Here is a 25,663-nt window from a genome sequence, read left to right as displayed (position 1 = left end):
AATTCCTCTGTCTCGAAACTCCCAGAGACGGCTAAATGTATCTACTTTGTTGATCTCTATTATAAACTCTTAATTTACAGTAGATTACATCAACTACGTTGAAGTCGAGTGAATCTTAAGTTTTTATGTATTATCTAAGTTTAGATATAAACTGTCAAATGTTTTCTACCAGTGCCTTTTATCAACAGTGCAAGCAAGCTTCAAAAATAAACACATGATTACTTGGACTGACGGTGTTCATTTGTTTTCATTATGACAAAGCGCCGAAGAATCCTGCACGCCGACAAAATTATACAAAATGTTATCTACGTGTTTTGTTTGTTAATGTTTCTACAGTTGAAAGGTTAGTTTTCTAAGTGTACAATGTTTACATTTGCAGCTTTTTGAAATTTTAATATAAAAAAAATACACGCTTCCCTACACGTTTACAATGTTTTGATGCCCTAAGTAAGCAATAATACTATACTTAATACTGTAAATAAAAATAATATTGTATTTGCAACCATTTTGTTGTTTACGTTTCTTTAATGTATAATTACATTATGATACACTTCCACTTACGTTATTCGCTGGCAGGGCACCAGTGGAGGATAAGTGAGATCAATTAGCCCATTGAGACAAATGCATGAGGTTAACCAGGTTTCCAGGAACATTCTGGAAGTCGATCTGTTAAAGTACATTGTTATCATTAGAACCACTTTTCCTCATTTAGAATAACCCTGTAATTGTTTATATCAATAAATATTCCGCAGGTTATTATGGAGTTAGCAGTAATCCAATACTATTATACTCTACCGAGTCTGATATCAGGTTAGTGAATGTACAAAAACTTGGTAGAGCAAATGCTATCATCAAGGATCTAAAGCAGGGATCGGCTGTCGACTTCATTCATCATAAGAGCTTAATATGCTGGTGTGATCAAATATCTGAACTAATACAATGTATGCGTTACAATGAAACACAGCCAGGAGAAAAGGTGAGCATTTGATTTACTATTAATATAGTTAATCCATTATTGACATTAATCATTTTATAACAAATATAGATATTTTTATCTCTTTATGTTTAATATCAACATATAAACTTTCAATAGTATTATTTTAAATTGTATTAATTAAACAAGAGTCAATAAAGCTTTATCAACTGTTGATATTGTATTAAATAAGTCTCTAGTCACTACTCAGTCTTATATTTAAAATAAAATATTTGAGTGAGCTATGTTTGAAACTGATATGGGAAGAGATGAATACTGCAATCTCTCTGATTAATTTGGTTTGTTATCTATAATTCACCAAAGAAGCAGTCAATGTATAAACTAACACAGGTTTTTGTATCAACCAAGTTTTACACTGAAAGCTTCTGAAATTTCAGTAAATTGCGGTAGGATGACACTGGGTTGTAATACTCAAAATTATATTCTTTTACACAGTTATAGTAAGGCGATATATGTATTTGAGTTATTGCTTGTTTACAGATGAGGATAGTGTCTGAGGGACTGATAACACCAACTGGCATTGCAATAGATTGGTACACTGATAAAATATACTGGACAGATGGAGAGACAAACAAAATAGAAGTGATAAGTATAGAACATAAGTACAGAAAGGTCCTCTTCTGGTCTGAAGTTGACCTAGCAAGAGCTATTGCCGTAGTTCCTAAAGAAGGGTATGTTTACTAACTCTAAATTCCACACCACATTAAAATCAGATTATTTAAGTTTTAATTAATAGTTTTGTTAACCTATTTAATGTGCATGTTGCTTTAATGCTTATTTTTCTAGATAACAGGTGCAACATGATATTAGATAGTATATTGTTTGTGTCCCTTGTATTAGAAATAAAAATTAATATTAATAATTTGTGTTAGCCTTTTTTTGTTAATTCATTGAATTTGAATGAACAAATTATTGAAATAGTGATCAATTAGGTTAATTTATATGCAGTAGAATTGGGAGCAAGAGGAATACCAGCAAAATCTCTCTACAATCTAAAAAAACTTGCCCTGCAACGCTGAATCCATAGAATTCTAAGAAATTGGTATCTCCCTTGTTCTAACATTACAATACTTCTAAATTATGTTTAGTTTCTATTTACAATAAACATTACTATCGTAATAATGAGATTGTTAATTTTTCAACAGTTTATTATTTTGGACTGACTGGGGTGAAGTACCTAAAATTGAGAGATCAGGCATGAATGGAGACCCCTTAACTCGTAAAGTAATTGTAAAAGATAATATATTTTGGCCAAATGGCATAACTATTGACTATGACAAAAATTTAATCTATTGGGTGGATGCAAAACTACATTTTGTAGATGTAGTAGATTTTAATGGTGAAAACAGAAGAAAAGTTGTCAATGGGGGATTGGAATACCCATATGCATTAACTATATTTAATGACAAACTGTATTGGACAGATTGGAAAACTTGGTAAGATACATTCATTACCTTATAAACAAATCATAACTAAATTCTTTGTATACATTCACATTTGCAACTTAAAGTAGTGACTGATTTAATTATTAATATAAATTTAAACTAATATTAAAGAAATATTATTGGTTATAATTTACCATTACAACAACTATTCATAATTAGTTTATAAGTATCAGGTAGCTATACAACCAATATAGGTACCTGATTTATATTTAGTTTTATAGCACAAAAAAATCCAATCAATTCATTATAGTTTATATATTTACAAACTACTAGTTACTCACCCTGGCTTTACACCGGTGTACATATATAAAACTTCAGCTTGAATCAGTATCTATTTCTAAAATCCGCATTAAAATCTGTTGCGTAGTCTAAAAGGTCAATGTGAGCAGACAGTGAAGCAACTTCATTTTATATTATGTAAAGATTATTATTCATGCATATATATTATTAATCAGTCGAAATTTAAAAATATTTATTATGTAATATAAATTACACAATACTAAATTACCTATGAGTGATTACTAAATTGCTATTTGTCACATTTTTTTTATTAGGTCAATTCACTCATGGGACATATCAACTAATGGGCCTATAAAGGATTTGATAAAATCGAATCCAGTGCCTGTAGATATCAAGGCATATGATGGCAGCAGGCAGTTAATGCCAGCAGTACCACACCCGTGCAATATTAATAATGGAGGATGTTCTCACTTGTGCCTTCTAGCCCCAAATCCTCCAGGTAAGTTATCTGCTTAACTAGATATAATCAAACTACCAGTCGCGACCTCCAGGGGGCTTAAGCAATGGCGTTTAAAAAAAAGAGAATGATTTAAAAATAAATTTATAATTATTTATTAAAACTACAATTTATGTATCTAACTGTCAAATTAATTGATTATTGACAAAAACGTAAATATAATAAGGTATTTTTTACAGCTCATAAAACTGTCTGGCATTATTAATTCTATTACAATATTAACTATTATATCAATTACAAAATTAAAGATTTATGTGTATATTTGATTTATGGACTATAATAACTATAAATTTGAGTATTTGAACTATATCTGTGGTAAACAAAACTCAAATTGCATTGAATTGTCCAATATCTTAAAATAATTCTCAAAGTTCAAAATGGAACACAAGACATACTTCTATTCAAACAGACATATTCAGAATAAACTTATTATATAGCACTATTAGTAAATAGTATGTTATTATTATTTTAATGCAACATATGGAAGACTTATGGTTAGCTTGGAAAATCATAGAAATAACTCATTTATCAGTCTTCTTTTTAAATAAAATATTATAAATTCATACTTTCACATATGTACTAAATATTAAATAGCCAGACTTATCAAATCAACATATCTAATATAGTATTGTTATCTGCAGGTTATGAGTGTGCATGCCCTACTGGCGTGAAATTAAAGGAAACCAGTAATACAACATGTTACAATAATCCACAAATGCTGCTACTAGTTGCACAGAGTTGGAGTATCTCAAAAATATCACTGGATTCACCAGACTTCACACCATACACGCTCCCATTAAAGGATCTGAAGAAAACCCAAACAGTTGATTTTGATCCAAAAACTGAATATATTTATTGGGCTGACAGTATGGTAAGCATAACATGGAGCCGATTTCTTTTAATGGATGATTATGAAATTGTGCACCCAATTAAGCTTACGGAGCACCAGTTGAATAATAGAATTGCTTATCCCATCAAACTGGTGCTCTGTTAGCTTATACAATTAGCTTAATTAGGGTCAAGTCAGTTTGCCCATTGTGGCTAATTTACTAGAAATTGACCATAATGGTTTCCAGGGGGGCCCGTGTGAACTTCGACCTGGTATGGTAAAATGTCGAAATGGGGCTACTATCTTCATTAGTAATAATCCCCCTTGGGGGGGAGAGGCACCATGTCTAGCTGATTATTTTCTTCATACTTATACTTACACACATTATCCTACATATCTTGAATTTTGGCCTTGTATTAATCAGTTTGTCTTAATTATCACTGCTCCTATCGTTAGTATTCACCCTCTGAATATGTTTGAACCACCTAAATGATCTTAACTGGGATGGCAAAGAAATAAAAAAACATATATTCTTATTTCGTGAAGATAAATTGATGGTTTATTCTTAATTAATTATACATTTATGTATAACATAATTTAAAATTCAATGTGGTCAGGGCATACAAACAATCATATTTTTCATTACTCTTTTGTATGAGCCGAATTTTAAGTTTCTTGTCAGTTCTTCTTAGCTCGACATCACTCCAAACTGACAAATAAACCAAACTCCAAACTGGTAAATTTGACATATCATAAGAGTCTGTAATGAACCTATATGAACAAAGATATATTGATTTTGATTTAATTTAATTATAATAGGTATTTCCAGATTATTGGAATGTAAACATAATATTTTCATACATATTTTTTTAGACAAAAACAATATCTAGAGCCCGATTGGATGGAAGTGAACAATCGGTTGTGATCCACAATAGTGGTGTTATAGATAATATTGCCATAGATCCACTAGCCAGGAATATATATTGGACAGATCCTATTACTGATACTATCACTGTGGCTAGACTCGACGGTAGTGCTAGAAAGGTAAGTTCGTCAGTATTTTATCAATAATTCCTGATATATTGGCGGAAACACAAATAAAACGTGTTAAAATTCTATTAATTCTTAATATTACGTGTAATATAATTGATGCTAAAATAACAAAAATACTACAAATTTAGTTGAATTTTCCATTATTTTTATAACTGAATAGTACTAACTTTTCTGTTTCTCTTCTTTTCTACTACTACTATTACTATCTTCTATCATCTTTCTATTTTAATTTTAAGGTGTTAATCCACGAAGAACTTTACGATCCTCGTGCTATAGCCCTTCACCCAACAGCCGGCTGGATGTTCTGGTCTGACTGGAATGAAAAGAAACCGAAAATTGAACGTGCTAATTTAGATGGTAGTGAGAGAATGTTAGTAGTTTCCGAAAAACTCACTTGGCCTAATGGAATAGCTTTAGATACAGTCAATAATAAACTCTATTGGGGTGATGGCAGAACGCACAAAATTGAAGTGAGTATTAGTAATTGTCTTGTCATTTATAATTGAAATTAGTAATTTAAAGTGTATTCGGTGTATTAATAATTGTGTATAGATTCGGATTGTATGTTAATTTATTTAGCAATTGTTAATTTTGTAACTATATTCGTCGCATTGTAATTTGACCACTGTGCTAGTAGTTTTTATATGAAACAAATTTTTAAATGACATCATACCTTAAGAGTGAAGAAGAAGAATGGCCTACTACTAATTAAATTACGTCTAACAGATCGTGGGTTCAAATCTGTTCGACACCAAAAAAAACTGTTTGGTAATTTGTATTTCTGGGTCTCCTGTGCGGGAAAAACTTATATCAAACCAAAAATAAATCCCAGATAGCAGTAGGCTCGGCCACTACCACATTGGATTCAAAACATACCCAGCAAAATGAGAGATTGCCAACTGTTGCATTCATCAACTCTGGCTACACACACCGGCTCTGACTACTCCCAGATAGAGTCATTACAGTCGTGATGGTATATATTATGTATATGCATCAAAGATATAAGTCCTCAAATCATAAATTTAAATTGTATTACATTTTTTGTATTAGTGGACTTCTGACAGAATTATTAGGCCGCAGCTGACAATCACTTCTGATAAAGGAGAAACTTTTAAAAAAACGTTCTAAATAAAGAACTATGTTTGCAGGTCTCAAATATGGATGGTTCGGACCGCCGAGAGGTACACAGCAGTGACATCCTCCACATCTTTGGCTTGACTCTTCTTGGCGACAGACTTTATTGGACGGATATACAAAGACGCACTCTGTATAGAGTAAATAAAAATTCTGGTATGTACTCAAATTCAAATTCAAAATATCTTTATTTATGCAGGTCTATTACAGTCTCTTATGATATGTTAATTCTACAATCATTTCGAAATGATTTCGAGATGAGAACTACTGACAAGAAACTCAACTCATATTCTTTTCAAATAAATGTTGTACAATACAATAATAAAGATTCTTTTTTAAATTTAAATTTGGGAGAATAGAGTGACCAGACCAGACCAGTTCCAACAATCAGCACCCGGTTAGGAGTATGACGGATGAGCCAGGTATCAGTGCACTCAACCATATTAGAGGGAGCACATTGACCCGGCCCACCACGCCACAACAAGCTTAAATTTTGTTCAATATTCATTCATTCATAATTTATGAGCCGCGCTTTTGTCGGTGGAGCTCCTGCCATTTTCAACGATTTTCCATCAGCTCTTGTTGTTTATACAACACGACTCTAACTTTGATCTGCTAGATATAGCTGTGTCTCGGTCCTCTCCTTCCCCTTTTTTCTTCTATTTTTCGTTCGACAATATTATTCAAAAGTTCATCGTGTCGTATAAATATGTAATGTAAAATAGAATGCATTAAAATATAGAGCTTTTCTTGTCAATCTAATTATTTTAATATCTAATTCTGGGCTATTTGAATTAGGAATTAAAAAAAAATAGGCATTAAATTATAAATGATCGGTAAAACTATTTATTAATTGATATAATCGTATTATCTGTATCTGTAGTAAGTCTGTCGCCAAACACCACCGAATCAATTAATATGAATTTTTAATTTTTAATTTAAATTATTTATTTTTATTAATTCTAACATAAAGATAATAAAATTACCCTGGATAATTCACACAGCGCCATAGGCAAAACAGAGCTTGTGTAAGTACCCATAGTACTAGGCAATTGACATAAATATTATCTAAAATAAATGACTCATTCTATTCCGCAACAAACTGTTTAAGTAGTTTGGCGAAAAATGTAATTTTTATACATATAGTATAAAAATTACATGTTTTTAGTAGTACTACATTTTATTATAAAATTCAGTTTATATTAAATTAATTTTAAACGTCTACCGTAATTACTGTATAATAATTATGTATCTTTTGTTAAATAAATAAAATATTTTTTTTTCTAAAAAGGCATAGAAAGGCAGACGGTAGTGGAGCAGATGGCAAACATGATGGGCGTTAAGGCGTTCAAGATAGGCGATTCGATCGGCTGGAACCCATGCGTGGCTGACAACGGCGGCTGTTCACATTTATGTTTCAATAGACCAACTGACTATGTGTGCAGCTGTCCTTTAGGTTTGTATGATCTACTAAACTACTTGCCAAGATATTATTATCAATACAGTATTTTTTTGTCTCTTCATTCAATATATTAGCTCCAGAGGGAATGGATTGTTAGTAATGTGGATTAATAACCCCATTGCTCCACGGGGTTCCGCCTGGAAACCAACGTGTTAAATTCCTGACTTATTTGCCACGATAGGCCATCTGATCTGACCTCTGATGAGGTCATATAATCTGAGGTCAAATAAAATGAGTTTTATCATTCTCCACTGGTGCCCCGTCAGCGTATACCGTTAGCGCAGGCGGATACACCATTCCTTTATCATCCATTATAAAAGAAAAATGAACCCATTTATATGATTATTTTTCCAATAGATTGGATATAGCCAAGAGGTGATCACGTGTTTATCTCTGAGAGGCCGCTATTAGCATAGGGTAACCTTTTGCTAACCACATTCATACAAAGTGTTCCAGTTCCTCAGGTAGCATACTAAATGTTATGATATACTCCTATAAAAATATATCTTTTACAGGTTTAGAATTGGATAACGACAGAAAAACTTGTATAGAACCAGAAGCTTTCTTGATATATAGCCGAAAGAATATAATTGGGCACATTGGAATAGAACATGAAAATAATGATGCTGTGTTGCCTATCAAAGAGTTGAAGGAAGTTAGGTAAGTACTTCAAAAAATAATTACATGTATAGTGTGTAATATAAGTTGTTAATAATCTAATTTAAATTTACTTTTTTTTAGAAAGAAACTTATAACTATTAAATATCTAAAAAGAAATTGCATGTTCTAGTAGGATCTCGCAAATAGTAATATCAAAATTTAAAACAATATCATTAAAATTATCATAGTGATCATCATTTTATTTTAGTCTGTGCTATCATATATATGTATAGGCGACGGTTTCCATTTAACATCAGGTGGACCGTAAGCTTTTTAGCCATTTTATTTACTGATATTTTTTAATTAACAATATCCTATAAATATTGACACTGAAATCACCTCATTTTTATGGAATATTTGACTTGTGATAATATTTATTCCACCAGTATGATTGTCTTAGTCTTCCACAATATGAATTCCAATCCTGATTATTAGTTACTTATTAATGGCCAATTAACTGAGGGTCCTCAAAATATATGTCGCCTTGAAAAGCGTGGTTTGCTAGGACCCGATGACTATTCAGGACCATCTGAAAAGATGGACTAGTGAAAATCAAACACTAGCCACGACATAACTTTTACAATATACCTATATATATATATACTACTACTATATAATAATAATAATAATAATAATTTCTTTTTCGATCTTCTTGTGATGTAACTGCGTTCCAAATGAGTAATCAAATATATAATATGACATGACTAATATAATATGACTTCAAAAGTGGTTATATTAAGTTTATTTTAATAAAGTTTATTTCTATTGTATATAATAATAAAAGTTACTTATTAAATCTTTGCAGTGCCTTAGCAGTGCACGTGTCCGATGCGAAGTTGTATTGGTCTGACAGCAAGACGAAAACAATAAACCGATGCTCAATAAACGGTACGAATGTGGAGAAAATACTCGAGTGGACCGGTCTGGTTGAAGGTGCGGTACTATTTATCTTTTAATCACAACCCACACTGGTACAATTCTTATATAATCAATTTTTTTATCCCTGGAAGATTCACACAGCGCCAACTAATATACGATAAATACTTAAATACCCTGTTTTTGTGAATTCATAAATATTATACATATAAATGTTTGCACTGTGCGAGGACGAACTCACGACCATCGGATGTAAAACGGTATGCTAAACCACTAGACCACCGAGGAGGGATTTCTTTATCTTTATAAAGAAAAGTACTTAGGTATAATAGAAGTATTCATTTTTAATTTTTCTATAAGTGCTTATTGTAATTGTACTTCATTTGTACATTGGGTGTTATTTTCAAAACAATTTTTTTAATGAAATTTTAATATGTATGCTACTAAAAAAAGCAATTTACATTGTGTTGAATTATTACTTTTATTACATAACATAAATTAAATCAAGTACTTAAATGTCTAAATTAAATACATTACATATTAAATAAAGGAAAATGACAATTTGATAATAATTATACTTCGTTTGTTCTCATCTTATTATTTCCTAATTATGTTTTTTTTTTATATTTTAATTGACAGGTCTCGCAATAGACTGGTCGGGGCACAATATATACTGGACTGATACGGCCCTACAACGCATCGAAGTAGCCCGACTCGATGGCTCCAGCAGACGCACTCTCATCTGGCAAGGACTAAAAAAACCGAAAAGTATTACTTTGGATCCAAAGAAAGGGTAAGTAAAGGAATACAATAAACATAATGTTAATATTAAGCACTTTTGTATTATACAAGACAAAAAGTTTTTTTTTTTAATATGCGTTAAACGCATATTAAAAAAAAAAACTACCATATGGTAGAAAATTATAAATATTGTACTATTGATACAATAGTTTATTGTGACTAATTCACAATAATTTAAATGTTGTAACACTGCACAAACACTGCATTCATTTACGACGAATTAACTTAGCTAAACAATTACTTGAATGACGAGTGTGCATGGCAATAGTTTTTCATGCACTGGATTTTCATTTAATGTTAGACATAGACACCTATATAAATATACATTGTAAATAAACTGGCTTTTAAAAAAAAGTAATTCAATTGAGTTTCTTGCCAGTTCTTCTCAATTGGATCTATATACCGAACTGGATGGTATTGAAAGAATTATTATTATATTGTCAAAAATTTGACGTTCATAAGCAACTAAAATGTCCTACATGAATAAATGATATTTGAATTTGAATGTGAATCATTTACTTATTTAGAAAAAAAATGATCTAAAGAGAATAAATCTGCACAACAGATTCATGTATTGGTCGGACCTTGGCTCCAAAAGCATAAAACGCGCTGCAATGGACGGCTCCTCGGCCATCGTGGTAATAGAACAAGCCGGTCGAGTACAAGCACTAGCTATTGACCACGAACACCGTGCACTCTACTGGGCCGCGTTCGAACCACCCACGGTACAGTACGCGTTCCTCAACGGTACCGGCAGAAAGACGCTCGTTGATGACGTGTCTATGCCTAACGCACTCACTCTATACGGCGACAGAGTGTTTTGGGGTGATTGGAATACAGGTATTTTACCATTTTACATATTGTTTATTTGTTTTTAAAATTCGAACGTGATTAAGTAGTAAATAATAAATTGATATGTGCACTAATTTTAAAAAGGATGTTATAATTTCATGTGGGAGCAGAAATACATGAATATTTCTCTTCCTTTCAAGTATTTGAAATATAATTAAAAATAAGATCAATTATGTATTCTTCAGTTTTCTTTTTATAAATTAAATACAATCAACATGTAAACCGTTTTCGTTACGAAATTATTACACACATATATCTTTAAATAATATAAAACAAAGTCGCTCTAGCTATCTGTATGCTTAGATCTTTAAAATTTCGCAACAGATTTTATTGCACTTTCAGCAATAGATAGAGTGATTTAAGGGTAAGGTTTATATGTATAATACATGTAAGTCATAGTACAGAAAAGTCGAGAAATTCAAAGATTTGTAATGCACCCAAACGGGTTACTAGAATTACATAAATGTTTATTTGCAATATTAAAGGGCTGATAGAGTCCGCAAAGAAGACCGACGGCGGCGACCGTCGCGGTCTATACAAGCAGCTGGACTACATCTCGGACCTGAAGATGTTCGGGCGGCGCGGCGGCGGCGGCGGCAACCAGTGCGGCGTCGACAACGGCGGCTGCTCGCACCTCTGCCTGCCGCTGCCCGCCGACTACCGCTGCGGGTGTCCCGCACACTACCGCCTCAACAGAGACAACCTCACCTGCTCCGGTATATATACTCCATTTTATTTTATTTTCCAGTGTTTTGTTAAATAAAATAAAAAGGTACACATGATGGTGTATAACAACGCAAGGATGTACTACTATAAAAATTATACTATGGTTCATTAAACTCTTTCCAAAACTGAACAGAACCGAATTTAATCAAATCAAAGATTTTGTTTGACCATAGAAAATTACATAAAATCTTAAATAGCACTTATGACTTACCATGTTATATGTTAATATATATATATATATATATTGCGTTTATTTATTTATTATTAAACTTTAAATATAATTGTAAACATTTTATGTACAGAACCTGAAGAATTTCTATTATTCGCTCAAAAGAATGCCATCGGAAGATTGTTGGTTGCAAATGGCGAATGTGCTGACGCATTTATTCCCCTCACTGGACTGAAAAATGTAAAAGCCATAGAATATGATCCTATCAGCAAGTGAGTATAGGTTTACCATGTGATGCACAAAAAATTAAACTCCATAAATCTAATAAATAAATGTAGAAACAGTTTTTGTTTTTTAATCTTTATTAATACTATTTTGTTATTTCATACCTGTATTTCATCCCACAAATCAAAATAAATTAATTTTTTATGCAACCAAATGTGATTTCCAAAACTCTTACAGATAATTTTAATTTTAAATACGCAATTGGAATCTATTCTTTATTAAAAAAATACTCAGTCATTATTTATTATTTTACCATCACATTTTCAGTAGAATAAGAAAAATGGACAGGACCTACAAATAAAAAAAAACGTCATATACAATATTTTAATTAATAAATTAACATACAATTACGAATTAGGTAAAAAAACATTTCTACAGTTTTATAACAGTTTATCCTTGCCTTTCTAGACATCTGTTCTGGATGGAAGAGGATTTCCACTCCATTCGACGGGTACCAATATCGTACTCTAGTACATCGGCGGTCAGCGACGCATCGGTTGTGGTTCCCAACATCTTGAGGCCGTTCCACATGGTTCTGGATGTGCTTGGCCGCACGTTATATTGGACTTGCATAGACGCTGATTCGATCAACGCTACGTCTATTACGAACAGTTCGTCTGTAGGCGTCGTAATGAGAGGAGAGGGCATGATGCCGAGACATCTGGCTTTCCATCAGACTAAGAGGTAATGTATACTTTATTCTATTATTTACCAGACGACTTTGATAAGTGTACAGAGATGGACTTTGTACAATGTCCTCTGCGTCCCCTATTTCATTATTATGAGGAAACTAACAGCTTGCTTTGTATTGTAACATATGTTTAGATGTAGGATGATATAAGTCAAAGAAACATCTCAGTCTTCTGAAATGGCAAAAAGTTCGTAGAAAGATAACTGCATACATGAGGCGTATGTAGGCGACGTTTACTACTTACCTTCAGGTGAAACATCAGCTTGTTACCATTCCAATGTAGAAATTCACTCAATGGTAATGGGAAACCACTTAATTTTTTTCTATTCTGCGCCACCTCGAACTGGATCTTGTATACGATTAAATCGTCATATTACACTATCTACCTCCAAGCTCCAACATAAATTCAACTATAAAAACAAACGAATTTAATCGTTTGAAAGTGCTAAATCACTGTAATAATAATAAACATAAAACGGGTTTGTGGCAGAGTTAAATGAATAAGGTTTTTATATTCAAAATTTCAAAATGTTTTATATAAGAGGACTCCTGCCTGACGGATTCGACTTTTATCTGAGAGCCTTTACCTTTAGGGGTTCGAACCTCGGCTCGGGCTGTCGTAATTTCAATCTCCGGGAACCATTATAATGTGAACTGTTTTGATTGCAGGTTCCTGATATGGAATGACGTGGGCCTGGGTGCTATAATGCGATCGAATGTAGACGGAACCGCTCGCACGTGGTTGGCAACTGCGGCTAATGCGACCGCACTCGCTCTTGACCAGTCTTCATCTACTGTATACTGGGCGGTGAATAGACAGATCTACGCGGTCGATCTCGACTCTGACAGTAACAAGACGTTAGTACTGTTTTCTTAAGCTAATACCATACAATAATATTATAAAGTTACTTTCAAATAAAAATTCCACATATATTATACATATAATCATCACCATCACGATTTATCCCAGGTGGAATAGCCAGAGGCATTGTCGATTGTCGATGTCATAGTGACACAACAGTTAACATGCCCCATTTCTGAATTTTGAATCGAAAGTGACAGCTTACTGCCATCACTGGCTTTTATTTTTTTGTATAACATAAAATAATCGAAGACTAATACAAATACTACTTAAGACTACAAATATTTGCTTTTTTTATGAGAGATTCTATTCTGCAACCATACTTGATAGTAATACACAATGCTAAAATAAAGTTTGTGTGTGTATTTCATATCTTGTAAATTTTATATTATTTTTAATTTCCCTCAATTCTGTACTGTATTACTCGGATATTGTGTATCAAATAGGATTAGTCGACAGAAATATAAATAATCTTGATTCAAATAAACTTAATGTAAGCACTTTTTAAAACTCATATTTTTGTTTCGGAATGCAGACAGACAACGTCACAAAAAGAACGAGCAAGAAACTTGCGTGTCGTTAATGTATATGCCCGATGTTTTGGACGCATTTGTATAAATATATGATGTCTGTGCAGTCGTATAATCTGGCAAGGCGGATGGGTGGGCACGCTGGCGGCGTACGGCGGCGCGCTGTACCTGGTGGCGGGCGCGGGGGCGGCCGCGGGGGGCGGGCCGGGCGGCTCCAACGAGCGCGCCCTCATGCGCGTCGCACTGCACCGCCGGGAGGCGCCCGCCGCGCCCGTCCCGCACGTCGCCAGGCTCATGGCCGCACTCACAGTGCACAAGGTATTGTATGAAACGACTCATATTCATTCATAGGTACTATTATTAAAAAGTGACAATATAATTTCCCTGTCGATGAACGGCACGATCCACACACTCTGTCGGTGTGTTGCTAAGTCCAGTGAATTACTATCACTAATGAATATTATCCTTGTACAATCGAACGAGATTACGTTTGTTTTAGTTCCTAAGTGTGCCACTAGATGGCGTTGTTTAGTTTTTACACTTTTTTCTACATCACGCTATTTAGATTTTTTTTGGAACACATATAGTCTTTGAATAATTATTAATATAAATAATATAACAACCACTGTGGAAAGGTTTCCGTAGTTTAATTTATTTAACTACCCTAATCAAAGTACACCCTTGGGGATCCGTGGATAAGATTATTCATTGTGGTCCTTCGAGTGCCGGATTCGGCAGGCATCCTAGTGGTGGTGCATTTTTTGGCACATGAGAACTACGGACAGTGGATTGCTGTTGCAAACGTAGTTACGAAGCAGAAGCAGAAGCGAAGCAGCAGGGCGGAGCTTCAGACAGCGTGTGGGTGCTGTCAGGACAACAGGACTGGAGAGGAATAAAGCAGAGCTGAAGGCGAGAAGTGAGGCAACACTGTGTCTCATTGTGTAAGGCGAGCAGTGGCGGCAAGTACATCAATTTGTGTTGTGTTGAAATAGTGGGAAAACAACTGTGAGTACATTTTATAGTTATTTCGTTTTGCCAAGTGATTTTGAGTCTTAAATACTAGAAGATTTTAACTTAGAATTTCAATAAAATTTAGAAGATATTAAACTATTCATAGAAGAGTGAAAATTACAAGCAATATTGAACTTTATATATAGGAAAATAATAACTTAGAAATTTTAAGATTAATTGTATGTAGTTAATAGTAATTTTAGGACTTAGAATAGTTTTACAAATATTGAAGAGACGGGGAATCCATGCCCGATTTTTATTTGAGGTGCAATCTTTTCTAAACACTTAGAATAATTTTAAAATTTTTATACATAGCAGTTTTAGTCACTACAATAAATATTAATTTTACTTTTAAATTATAAGGAAATAAATTTTGTGTGTTTACTAAAGATTGAACTTTGTTTAAAATATTCTATTAAAAATTTGTTTTTTATTTGTTTATAATATTATTACTGTGTAAACATGGAATCTTTAGTTATGTTTCAAGAGGATCTTAATTCGCGTATTAAAAAAGCACAAGTTAATTTTAAAAAATGTCCGAAAGAAAGACTAACAAAGGAGTATGTAGAAGGAAGGTTGGAAAGTTTAGATCAGTATTGGTTTGATTTTTTAAATGGTCATAAGGATATAATGCGCACTGTAGAGCCAAAATTATTGAGATCTTCTAGTTATGTAGCGAATGATTATTATGATGAAACTGAACAAATGTATCTGAATTTTAAAGGTGATTTAAAAAGAATTTTGTCAACTTTTAATAGCGCTCAGTCAAATATTAATACGGAACAGTCGCGTGGTTCTACTAGTGGTTCTACGCATGTAAAATTGCCGAAAATAAATATAAAAGGCTTTTCAGGCCAATATTCGGAGTGGAGTGCCTTCCACGATTTATTTAAATCCTTAATTCACCAAAATCAAACTTTAGATGATGTCGAAAAACTACATTATTTGAAGGGCTATTTAACAGGCGAAGCCGAACAAGTTTTAAAGCATATACCTATTATGGGCAGTAATTATGAAAGGTGTTGGTCTTTATTAGAGGAACGATATAATAATAAAAAATACATCTGTCATCATATATTGAAAAGGTTTTTAAGTCAGAGAAATTTAACATGTGAATCCGCTACGGGTATCAAGGAATTGATAGATACAACTAATGATTGTTTGGCGACTTTATGTAATATTGGTGTTGATGTCAAGGGATGGGATATTTTAGTTATACATATTTTAACTTTAAAATTAGATTATGAAACTAGGCGACAATGGGAATTTAATTTTACAAATAATAGTAAGTCGTCTGATGAGTTACCGTCTTACGAACAATTTAAAGAGTTTTTGACTAGTCGCTATCGTGCTATTGAATTTTTAGATAATAAACCTAATGTAATAAATAAGTCTCAGAATAGTAACAAAGGGTTTCAAATTAGTAAGCCTAAATCATTTCATGTCACCAATGCTAAATGTCAGTTTTGTATGGAAGGTCACAAACTCTGTTATTGTAAAAAGTTTGCTAAAGAAAATGTAAATAATCGCCGTCAATTTGTACAAACAAATAATCTTTGTTTTAATTGCTTGGGTAGCAACCACTCTGCCAAAGCATGCTTTATTCCAATAAAATGTCGTGTGTGCAAAAGAAAACACCACTCTCTTTTACACCCCACGGGTAACAGTGATGTTGTTAATAGTGATGAAATGTCATCGTCCAATGAGTGTGTTGTCCCGTCTACTAGCTCAGGTGTGGAAGTAGATAAACCAACTCAGTCTATAAGTTGTTTCTCGACAGGTCGAATTAGTAATCAGGTTTTACTAGCTACGGCGCTAGTCGAAGCCAAGTCGAGAAATGGTCTGGGTTACACTATACGAGCTTTGATAGATCAAGGATCACAATCTTCATTTGTCACGGAGTCTATAGTTCAATATTTGGGTTTAAAAAAGATCCCGATCAGAGGGCAAATATCTGGATTGGGTGGAGATAAGGATATCATCTCCAAGGCTATGGTGAACATAGAACTGAAGTCTCTAGTTGACACTAATTTTACTATTATTATAAAGGCATATGTTTTGAAATGTATTACCAGTATTTTACCAACAAAAAGAGTGGAATCATTAGAATGGGAGGATCTGAAGAATGTTACTCTTGCGGACCCAAATTATAATACTCCCAATCGCATAGATTTATTATTGGGAGCGGAGGTATATTGTCGTATATTACAAGATGGAATAAAAAGGAGTCCATCGGAAACATTGGTAGCGCAATCTACTAGATTAGGCTGGATATTATCTGGAGTAGTTCAAGTGTCTGCCAACCCGCATCCTGAAATAAAGGTTATGCACTGTAGAATAGAAGAAAATGAAATATTAAAGAAATTCTGGGAATTGGAATCAGATACAGAATTGATAAGGGAAAAATTACTTACCGATGAAGAAAAAACGTGTGAAAAATATTACACTGATACTACTTACCGAGATATTGATGGTAAATATGTTGTCCGTCTTCCATTCAAGGAGAGTCCGTTGGTGAGTAGATCCCTGCAGATATCTGAAAAAAGATTAAAATTATTAATGATAAGATTAAATAAAAATGAAGATTTAAAGAAAAGTTATGAAGAAGTAATAAATGAATACTTATCTCTTGGTCACATGGAGGAGGTACCTGTAAATGAAATGGGGAGTGTTGATGCTATTTACTTACCTCACCATGCTGTAGTAAAAAATGATAAAGATACAACGAAAGTAAGGGTGGTCTTCGACGCCTCCTGTAAGGGAACAAATGGACGTTCACTGAACGATTATATGTTAGTAGGACCTGCTTTACAGTCTGAATTAAGACATATTATGATACGGTGGAGAACTTGGCCTATTTGTTTAGCTGCTGATGTAATCAAAATGTACCGTCAAATTCGTGTTAATAAACAAGATATTAATTTTCAGCGTATATTATGGCAAATTGAAGATCAAATTAAACATTATAGATTACTTCGTGTTACTTTTGGGACAGCATCTGCACCCTATCTGGCAATAAAAACGCTGCAACAAATAGCTGAGGATGAAGAAAATAGATACCCATTAGCTGCTGGAAGGGTAAGGACTGACTTTTACATGGACGATCTATTAACGGGCTGTCAAGATAAAGCTGAAGGTATAAAAATATATAAAGAAATGAATGATTTACTAATAAAAGGAGGATTTGAGTTACAAAAATGGACTACGAATGATAATGAGTTGTTAATAGAAATGAAGGAATCTAGAAAGACAGATGATCTGAAAGAAGAATTAAAAATAAAGACAGATGATATTATTAAAATTGTAGGACTTACCTGGAACCGTAAACGCGATGCCTTCCACTATACTGTAAAGCTGCCAGACCTGAAAGAACCAATTACTAAAAGAAAAATTATTTCTGATATATCACGTTTTTATGATCCTCTGGGATGGGTAGCGCCATGTACAATTCTTTTCAAAATTATTATACAGAAACTATGGTTAACAGGAATTGATTGGGACGAAATAGTACCTGAAAAAATACTTCAAGAATGGATTAAATATCGAAATGAACTAACTATTTTAACTGAAATTGAAATACCGAGATGGATAGGTACCAAGGCAAGTGATGTTAAAGTTGAGTTGCATGGGTTTTGTGACGCATCACAATCGGCTTATGGGGCGGTTGTGTATGCTCGCGTAGTTGATTTGGAGGGAAATGTTCGAGTCACATTGATCTCTGCAAAAACAAAAGTGGCGCCGGTCAAACAAGTGTCGGTTCCCAGATTGGAATTGTGTGGAGCAGTATTACTGACTAAACTTTTAATTAAAACTGCAAAGGTATTGAACATCCAAAAGACTTACCTGCATGCGTGGACTGACTCTACAGTAGTGCTCGCATGGATTAATAGTCATCCAAATCGTTGGAAGGTATTTGTTGCAAATCGTGTGTCTGAAATTCTGACCAATTTAGATAGTCATTATTGGTCGCATGTTGGTACCAAATGCAATCCCGCTGACCATGCGTCCAGAGGGTTGTATCCATCAGAACTGAAAAATAATGTAATGTGGTTTGAAGGTCCACGATTCTTGCATGATAAGGAAATACTGTACGTAAAACCAAAAGATGTCGAAACAGAACTAGAAACAGCCAAAGTTCATATTACAGTTACAACTTGTTTTATATGGGATAAATATTCTTCGCTTAACAGATTAGTAAGGATAATTGCATACTGCAGACGTTTTCTGAATTTCAGAAAAGGACGGAATGATACGTCTCGTAGTAAGTACCTCTCTGCGAAAGAATTGAGTGATGCTCTGAAACGTGCGTAAGGCAGTGTCAGAGAGAACATTTTCTAAAGGTTTTTAGTAACACTAATAGTACAATGAAGACAAATAAACTGAAGGGTCCACTGAAACCATTGAACCCGTTCATAGACCAAAAGGGCTTGTTGAGAGTAGGTGGAAGATTAGAACATTCCCAACTATCCTATAATCAGAAACACCCTCTATTGATCCCTAAACAGTCTTCGTTAACCACACTTTTGATAGCGGATGCACACATGCAAACTTTACATGGTGGACTGCAATTGACTCTAAGCTATCTTCAGTCAAAATTTTGGATATTGGGCGGGAAACAGCTAGTAAAATCATACTGCCGTAAATGTGTAACATGCATAAAAAACGCAGGTACAACTCAAAGCCAATTGATGGGACAGTTGCCATCAAGTAGAGTTACTCCTACACGTCCATTCAAGCACAGTGGAGTAGATTATGCTGGTCCCATTCAGATCAGAACAACTAAAGGCAGAGGTTTCAGATCCTATAAGGGATATATATGCCTATTCGTTTGTATGGTCACTCGTGCGGTGCATATAGAGGTTGTGAGCGACCTTACATCGGAAGGATTTCTAAGTGCTTATAAACGATTTGTGGCTAGGCGTGGTTCCTGTACAGAACTCTGGAGTGACAATGGCACGAATTTCGTTGGTGCAGCCGTTGAACTTAAAAAACTGTTCCATGCAGAAAATAAAGCTGTAATGGACGAAGTAGCAGAATCCTTGCAATAATGCAATACTTGGTTGCACATGGCGTTTTATTCCTCCGCACGCCCCTAATTTTGGAGGACTTTGGGAAAGAGGGATCCGATCAGTGAAATACCACCTGAAACGAATAATAGGCAATTCAACGTTAACGTACGAAGAAATGGCTACAGTACTCATTCAAATCGAGGCTTGTTTAAACTCAAGGCCTCAATCAGTACTCAACGATGATCCTGATAGCTTAAATGTATTGACGCCAGGACATTTCTTGATAGGAGAACCGTTGAGAACAGCCCCTGATTATGATTTTACGTCATCCAATGTGAGCTCTTTAAGGCGGTGGCAATATACACAGAGGATAGTGCAAGATTTTTGGCGTCAGTGGTCTAAAGAATACCTAACTAAATTTTTCCATCGTTATAGATGGGCATCACAAACTCCGCAACCAAATTTAGGGGATGTAGTAGCTATAAAGGAAGAGGGTTTACCTCCATCTCGTTGGCTTTATGGCAGGATAGTTGCTACTCATCCAGGGCAAGATAATATAATTAGAGTAGTAACATTAAAAACTAAAAATGGATGTCTTAAAAGGCCCACTTCAAAATTGTGTATTTTACCAATAGCCAAATAATGGCAGGTTTTTGTTTAGTTTATATTATTTGTGTTCAAACTTCTTTGAGTAAGGTACTCTTTTGAATGTAATATTTTATTTTCGTTAATAATAAGTAGTTACAGTAAATTTATTTGATTAAAGTACATCACGGTGGGCAGGTTGATAATTGTAAAGGACAAGATGCAATTTGTCCTTGGTGGGCAGAATGTACAATCGAACGAGATTACGTTTGTTTTAGTTCCTAAGTGTGCCACTAGATGGCGTTGTTTAGTTTTTACACTTTTTTCTACATCACGCTATTTAGATTTTTTTTGGAACACATATAGTCTTTGAATAATTATTAATATAAATAATATAACAACCACTGTGGAAAGGTTTCCGTAGTTTAATTTATTTAACTACCCTAATCAAAGTACACCCTTGGGGATCCGTGGATAAGATTATTCAATCCTAAATGTGCTGTGTGGCCTGAAATGATTTTTTATTTGAAACTTAATTATCTCTTATTCAAATAACCTATATTACAAAATTTAAGGCACTAGCCTTAAATTTTGTTAAAAAACTTTTAAAAAACATTTATGAAAAATTGAAATTCCGTATAATTAAAAAAAAAGATTTGTCTATATTAATTTATTATTTTAATTTAAAATTTAAGAATTTGCTTTTTTTCGGTATTGTAACCGAAATCCAGCATTGCATTTCAATTGCCCAGAGCGAAATGGTTAAACTCGTGTCAAATCCATTTTCAAATTGCCTTTCTTAACAATCAAAAACACCCTTTGGCGCATGCACCCCACGTTGGACGACACTGGCCTACATGATGAAGATGAAGAACGAAATTTCTGGGAAAAAATACAATCACTTTATTTGAATTTAGAACGACATTGTGACGTAACATTTGCTGGGTAGAAGTAAAATGATGTTTGACGTGGCAGGTGGCACGCGAGCACCCGTGCTACGGCGGGCGCGCGTGCGGCGGCGCGGCGGCGGCGTGCGGCGCGCGCGGCTCGTGCGGGTGCGGCGTGCAGTGCGCACGCGCCGTCTGCGCGCCCGGACACTTCCGCTGCGGCGCCGCGCACGAGCCACACGCGCCGCGCCCGCACTGCATCCCGCTCGACTGGAAGTCAGTACAACACTATCAATAGCTGACTTTACACGACACGTTCTTTCACGCGGGGTCAGGAACGCACGCTATTTAAGACCAGCGTGCGTATGCTGGCTTTCTCGCGTTAGCGCTAATCGTGATTTACCTATTTATTTTTATTGTTCACTTTCGAGACTGTTGTTATGACGCATGTTATTTCACCTCCTTTTAAAAGTTATATTTTTATTTCACAGATATTGTTTTCCATATACATCATGCATGTATATGGAAAACAAAATCTGTATTTATAAATTACCATAATTATGTTTTTGCTCCATAGTCAAGTGCACCATTTTGCAATAATAATTAATTAAAATACAAGTAAAAATTTAAATAAGTGCTACAATACGCACATTGAAGAAGACGAGACTACGCGAACTGGCAGAGCGCGCGGTAGTTGTTCTCTTTGCCTAAGTTTACATGCACATTTTTTTCTCCTTGAAAGCCTATTCATTCGTATAAGAGCGTAAGTTTAAAGGCAGCTAATTGTTTTATTATGGATGAACACAAACAATATTACAATATAACATTTCAGAAATTCTTCTCCTAAAGCATACTCCATTATGAGCGTGTGCGTTTTAATTATTTACAATATTTTATACTTAAAATTTATTTATAGATGTATTAACTATGTTAGGATAACCCCTAAGTGATAGTCTAATGATTACACTATCACGTATATAGTCGGTAGATTAGTTAGTCTTGTCATAAGTTAAGTGCATGCAATGAAGGGACCATATTATCATGTGTTATATATTTGAATTTGAATTAGATGCGACAAGCAGCAGGACTGCCCGGACGGGTCGGACGAGGACGCGGAGTGCGGCGAGTGCGCGGGGCTGCGCTGCGCGGACGGCGCCTGCGTCGGCGCGCTGAGGGACTGCCGCGCCGGCGCCTACTGCGCGCTCGCCGCCATGCCCGAGGCCTTCCGGTAACTTTTAATTGTTGTAAAAAAGCCATTAGGTACCGTTATCTAACTAAATATAATTAGCGACCCATAAAATACGGTTACACTTAATTTTTGTACTACATATGTGACACAAGTAGTCGAATATTATCACAGTTCTCTTGTCGCAATGAGATTAAATGCCGTAATAAGGTTATTTTTCTTGAAAAACCTGAATCATCGAACATGTTTTTTAGTTTCTCCCACAACTCAAAAAATGTTTTGGTTTCTTTAATATGCACATACAATCCCGGATCTATTGTTAACACTATCTTCGCCTTAGTTTTAGCATCTTCTGTTGGTTTTATGTCGATTCCTGACTCTGGTTTAATATAATTAACCATGCCTTCGAGTACCAACAAATTTTCAGCTGCATAACTCCATTTATCATAATTTTCTCTCCCCTTAAGTTTCGGAACACTTTGAATATAGTTTGTAGTCATATTTATACGAAAGTTCAACTATTTCAAACTGTAATAATCACTTGTTTTTAAATTATTATTACTGAAATACGGATTATTGCCCATAACCTATTTAAACACGTTGACTTTCAGACAAAGAGTAGTTTTTTATTTTTTTTTAATTACAACCAATCATACAAAGATGGCATATTACGTTTTGTTACATCATTTACTTATGCGCTTACATTGCGTTTTGTTACATTAGAAACTTAAATCTAACAATTCTCACTCCTTAATGATCAACAGGTGCGACGACCGCCTATGCCTAGCTGAAGAACTCGTCTGTGACGGACATCGACACTGCGAGGACGGCTCCGATGAAGTGATTGGCTCCTGCGAGTTCGCACAAAAATCCGAGGTATAATATTATAATTTTGTTATCGTCACACATTTCGCTGTATTCGAATATTGTATTATGATATCAACAATAAATTATATCTACTAAATATATCCATCATAAGAACGTGTCGGGTAAAGGCAGCTATTTGAATTGTGCAGGGTCGGGGATCGTCGCGGCAGTCGAGCGCGTTCGTAGTATGCGGAGCGTTAGCAGGAGCGGCGGGCGGCGCGGCCGGCGCATGGCTCGCGCTCCGACGACTGCGGCGCCGCGCCGCCCCGCCCCCCGCACACACCGCGCTCACCGCACGCACCAAGCTGCCCGCTACACGAGCGAGACCTCTCGGCGCCAGCTGCACAGAGTGAGTACCGCCCCGCCCCCCGCACACACCGCGCTCACCGCACGCACCAAGCTGCCCGCTACACGAGCGAGACCTCTCGGCGCCAGCTGCACAGAGTGAGTACCGCCCCGCCCCCCGCACACACCGCGCTCACCGCACGCACCAAGCTGCCCGCTACACGAGCGAGACCTCTCGGCGCCAGCTGCACAGAGTGAGTACCGCCCCGCCCCCCGCACACACCGCGCTCACCGCACGCACCAAGCTGCCCGCTACACGAGCGAGACCTCTCAGCGCCAGCTGCACAGAGTGAGTACCGCCCCGCCCCCCGCACACACCGCGCTCACCGCACGCACCAAGCTGCCCGCTACACGAGCGAGACCTCTCGGCGCCAGCTGCACAGAGTGAGTACCGCCCCGCCCCCCGCACACACCGCGCTCACCGCACGCACCAAGCTGCCCGCTACACGAGCGAGACCTCTCGGCGCCAGCTGCACAGACTGAGTACCGCTCCGCATTCTACAGAAATTAATTTCAACCACTTCACCCATATAGCGGCTCGAACCACTCCACTAGTATTAAATACAAGATTTCAAATACAAATTAGAAATTTTGTTAGCAAAGGAGGACCTATCTCTATATGAAATCTCTTCCAGTCAACCTAATACAACGACACAGGAAGTTGTGTGTGGGTTCCAGAAGTGCTAATAATAAAAATGAGCCTTTTTTTAATTTTTACTATTAACACTTCTGGAACCCACACTCCACTAATATACTGATAAAAGTACTGCACAACAAAACAAAACAAACTCAACAAGACAAAACTAATGCACCTAATTTTTGATCAGGGCGTCCGAGAGCCTATGCGAGCGGTACCCGCGGCCAACCGCGAACCCGCCGCCCAGCCCGGCGACGGCGAGCGGCGCGTCACTAGCGGCGTCGGCGTCGCGGCGACGCGCGTACCGGCACTACCGCGCCATGAACCGGCCGCCGCCGCCCACGCCCGCCTCCACCGACGCCTGCGAGTCGGAGCCCGAGCACAGCGCGCGCGCGCCGCCGCCCTCTCCCGCACCCTGCCTCTACTGACGCCGTCACAGGTGACGAACCTGTTCAGCTATTACACACGGTATATAGTGTGCTCCGTCACGCAGGAGTCGACTTTTACGCATGGCCCTATAAGTACGGAGGTTCATGCGGAATCGGCTTTCAAAAAATGTAAATATATACAAAGAGAACGTGAGTGAGGCGTAGTCGTGTCTAGGCGTGTCGCCGCCCTCGCCCACGCCCTACCTCTACTGTCGCCGTCACAGGTGACGAACCTGTTCAAATACTACACGCAGTGTAAGCGCCCCTGCCTCTACTGACGCCGCCACCGGTCATGAACCTATTCAACTTCTACACGCGGTATATAATATATATGTGAAAGAATGCGTGAAAGAACATAATATGTTATTGAAAAAACATACGTATTATACATATTATGTATAATATGTATGTTCTTTCACGCGGCAGTCGACTTTCACGCACGTCTCTATAAGTACGCTCTTTCACGCGGGAGTCGACTTTCCCGCAAGTTCCTATCAGCTGTCTTTACACGTACTCTCTTTCACGCGGGAATTTTAAACGTGTCTTTGGAAAATAAAATATAAAATTAAAGTAAAATGACTT

The 25,663-nt window shown here is 36.0% G+C and overlaps 1 protein-coding gene across 1 annotated transcript; it reads left to right on the top strand.

The window, feature by feature from the left end:
• On the top strand, positions 1-25,233 carry LOC131846115 (low-density lipoprotein receptor-related protein 6). Its single transcript, XM_059195341.1, has 24 exons — positions 1-343; positions 753-976; positions 1,475-1,665; positions 2,140-2,430; positions 2,994-3,178; positions 3,838-4,067; positions 4,899-5,069; positions 5,315-5,548; positions 6,227-6,368; positions 7,504-7,668; positions 8,190-8,334; positions 9,140-9,267; positions 9,850-10,003; positions 10,577-10,851; positions 11,349-11,579; positions 11,892-12,030; positions 12,452-12,727; positions 13,404-13,592; positions 14,234-14,444; positions 21,707-21,894; positions 22,688-22,846; positions 23,569-23,680; positions 23,821-24,020; positions 24,844-25,233. Exons 1-24 carry the CDS (start codon positions 253-255, stop codon positions 25,079-25,081), a joined length of 4,569 nt encoding a protein of 1,522 aa, XP_059051324.1. The 5' UTR covers positions 1-252; the 3' UTR covers positions 25,082-25,233.
• Positions 25,234-25,663: the final 430 nt, after the last annotated feature.

This window comes from Achroia grisella, unplaced genomic scaffold, assembly GCF_030625045.1.
Source record: "Achroia grisella isolate CSIRO2021 unplaced genomic scaffold, CSIRO_AGI_Agris_v1 utg501, whole genome shotgun sequence".
In the NCBI taxonomy this organism is placed as follows: Eukaryota; Metazoa; Arthropoda; class Insecta; order Lepidoptera; family Pyralidae; genus Achroia; species Achroia grisella.
This window is presented reverse-complemented; position numbering and strand designations above follow the sequence as displayed.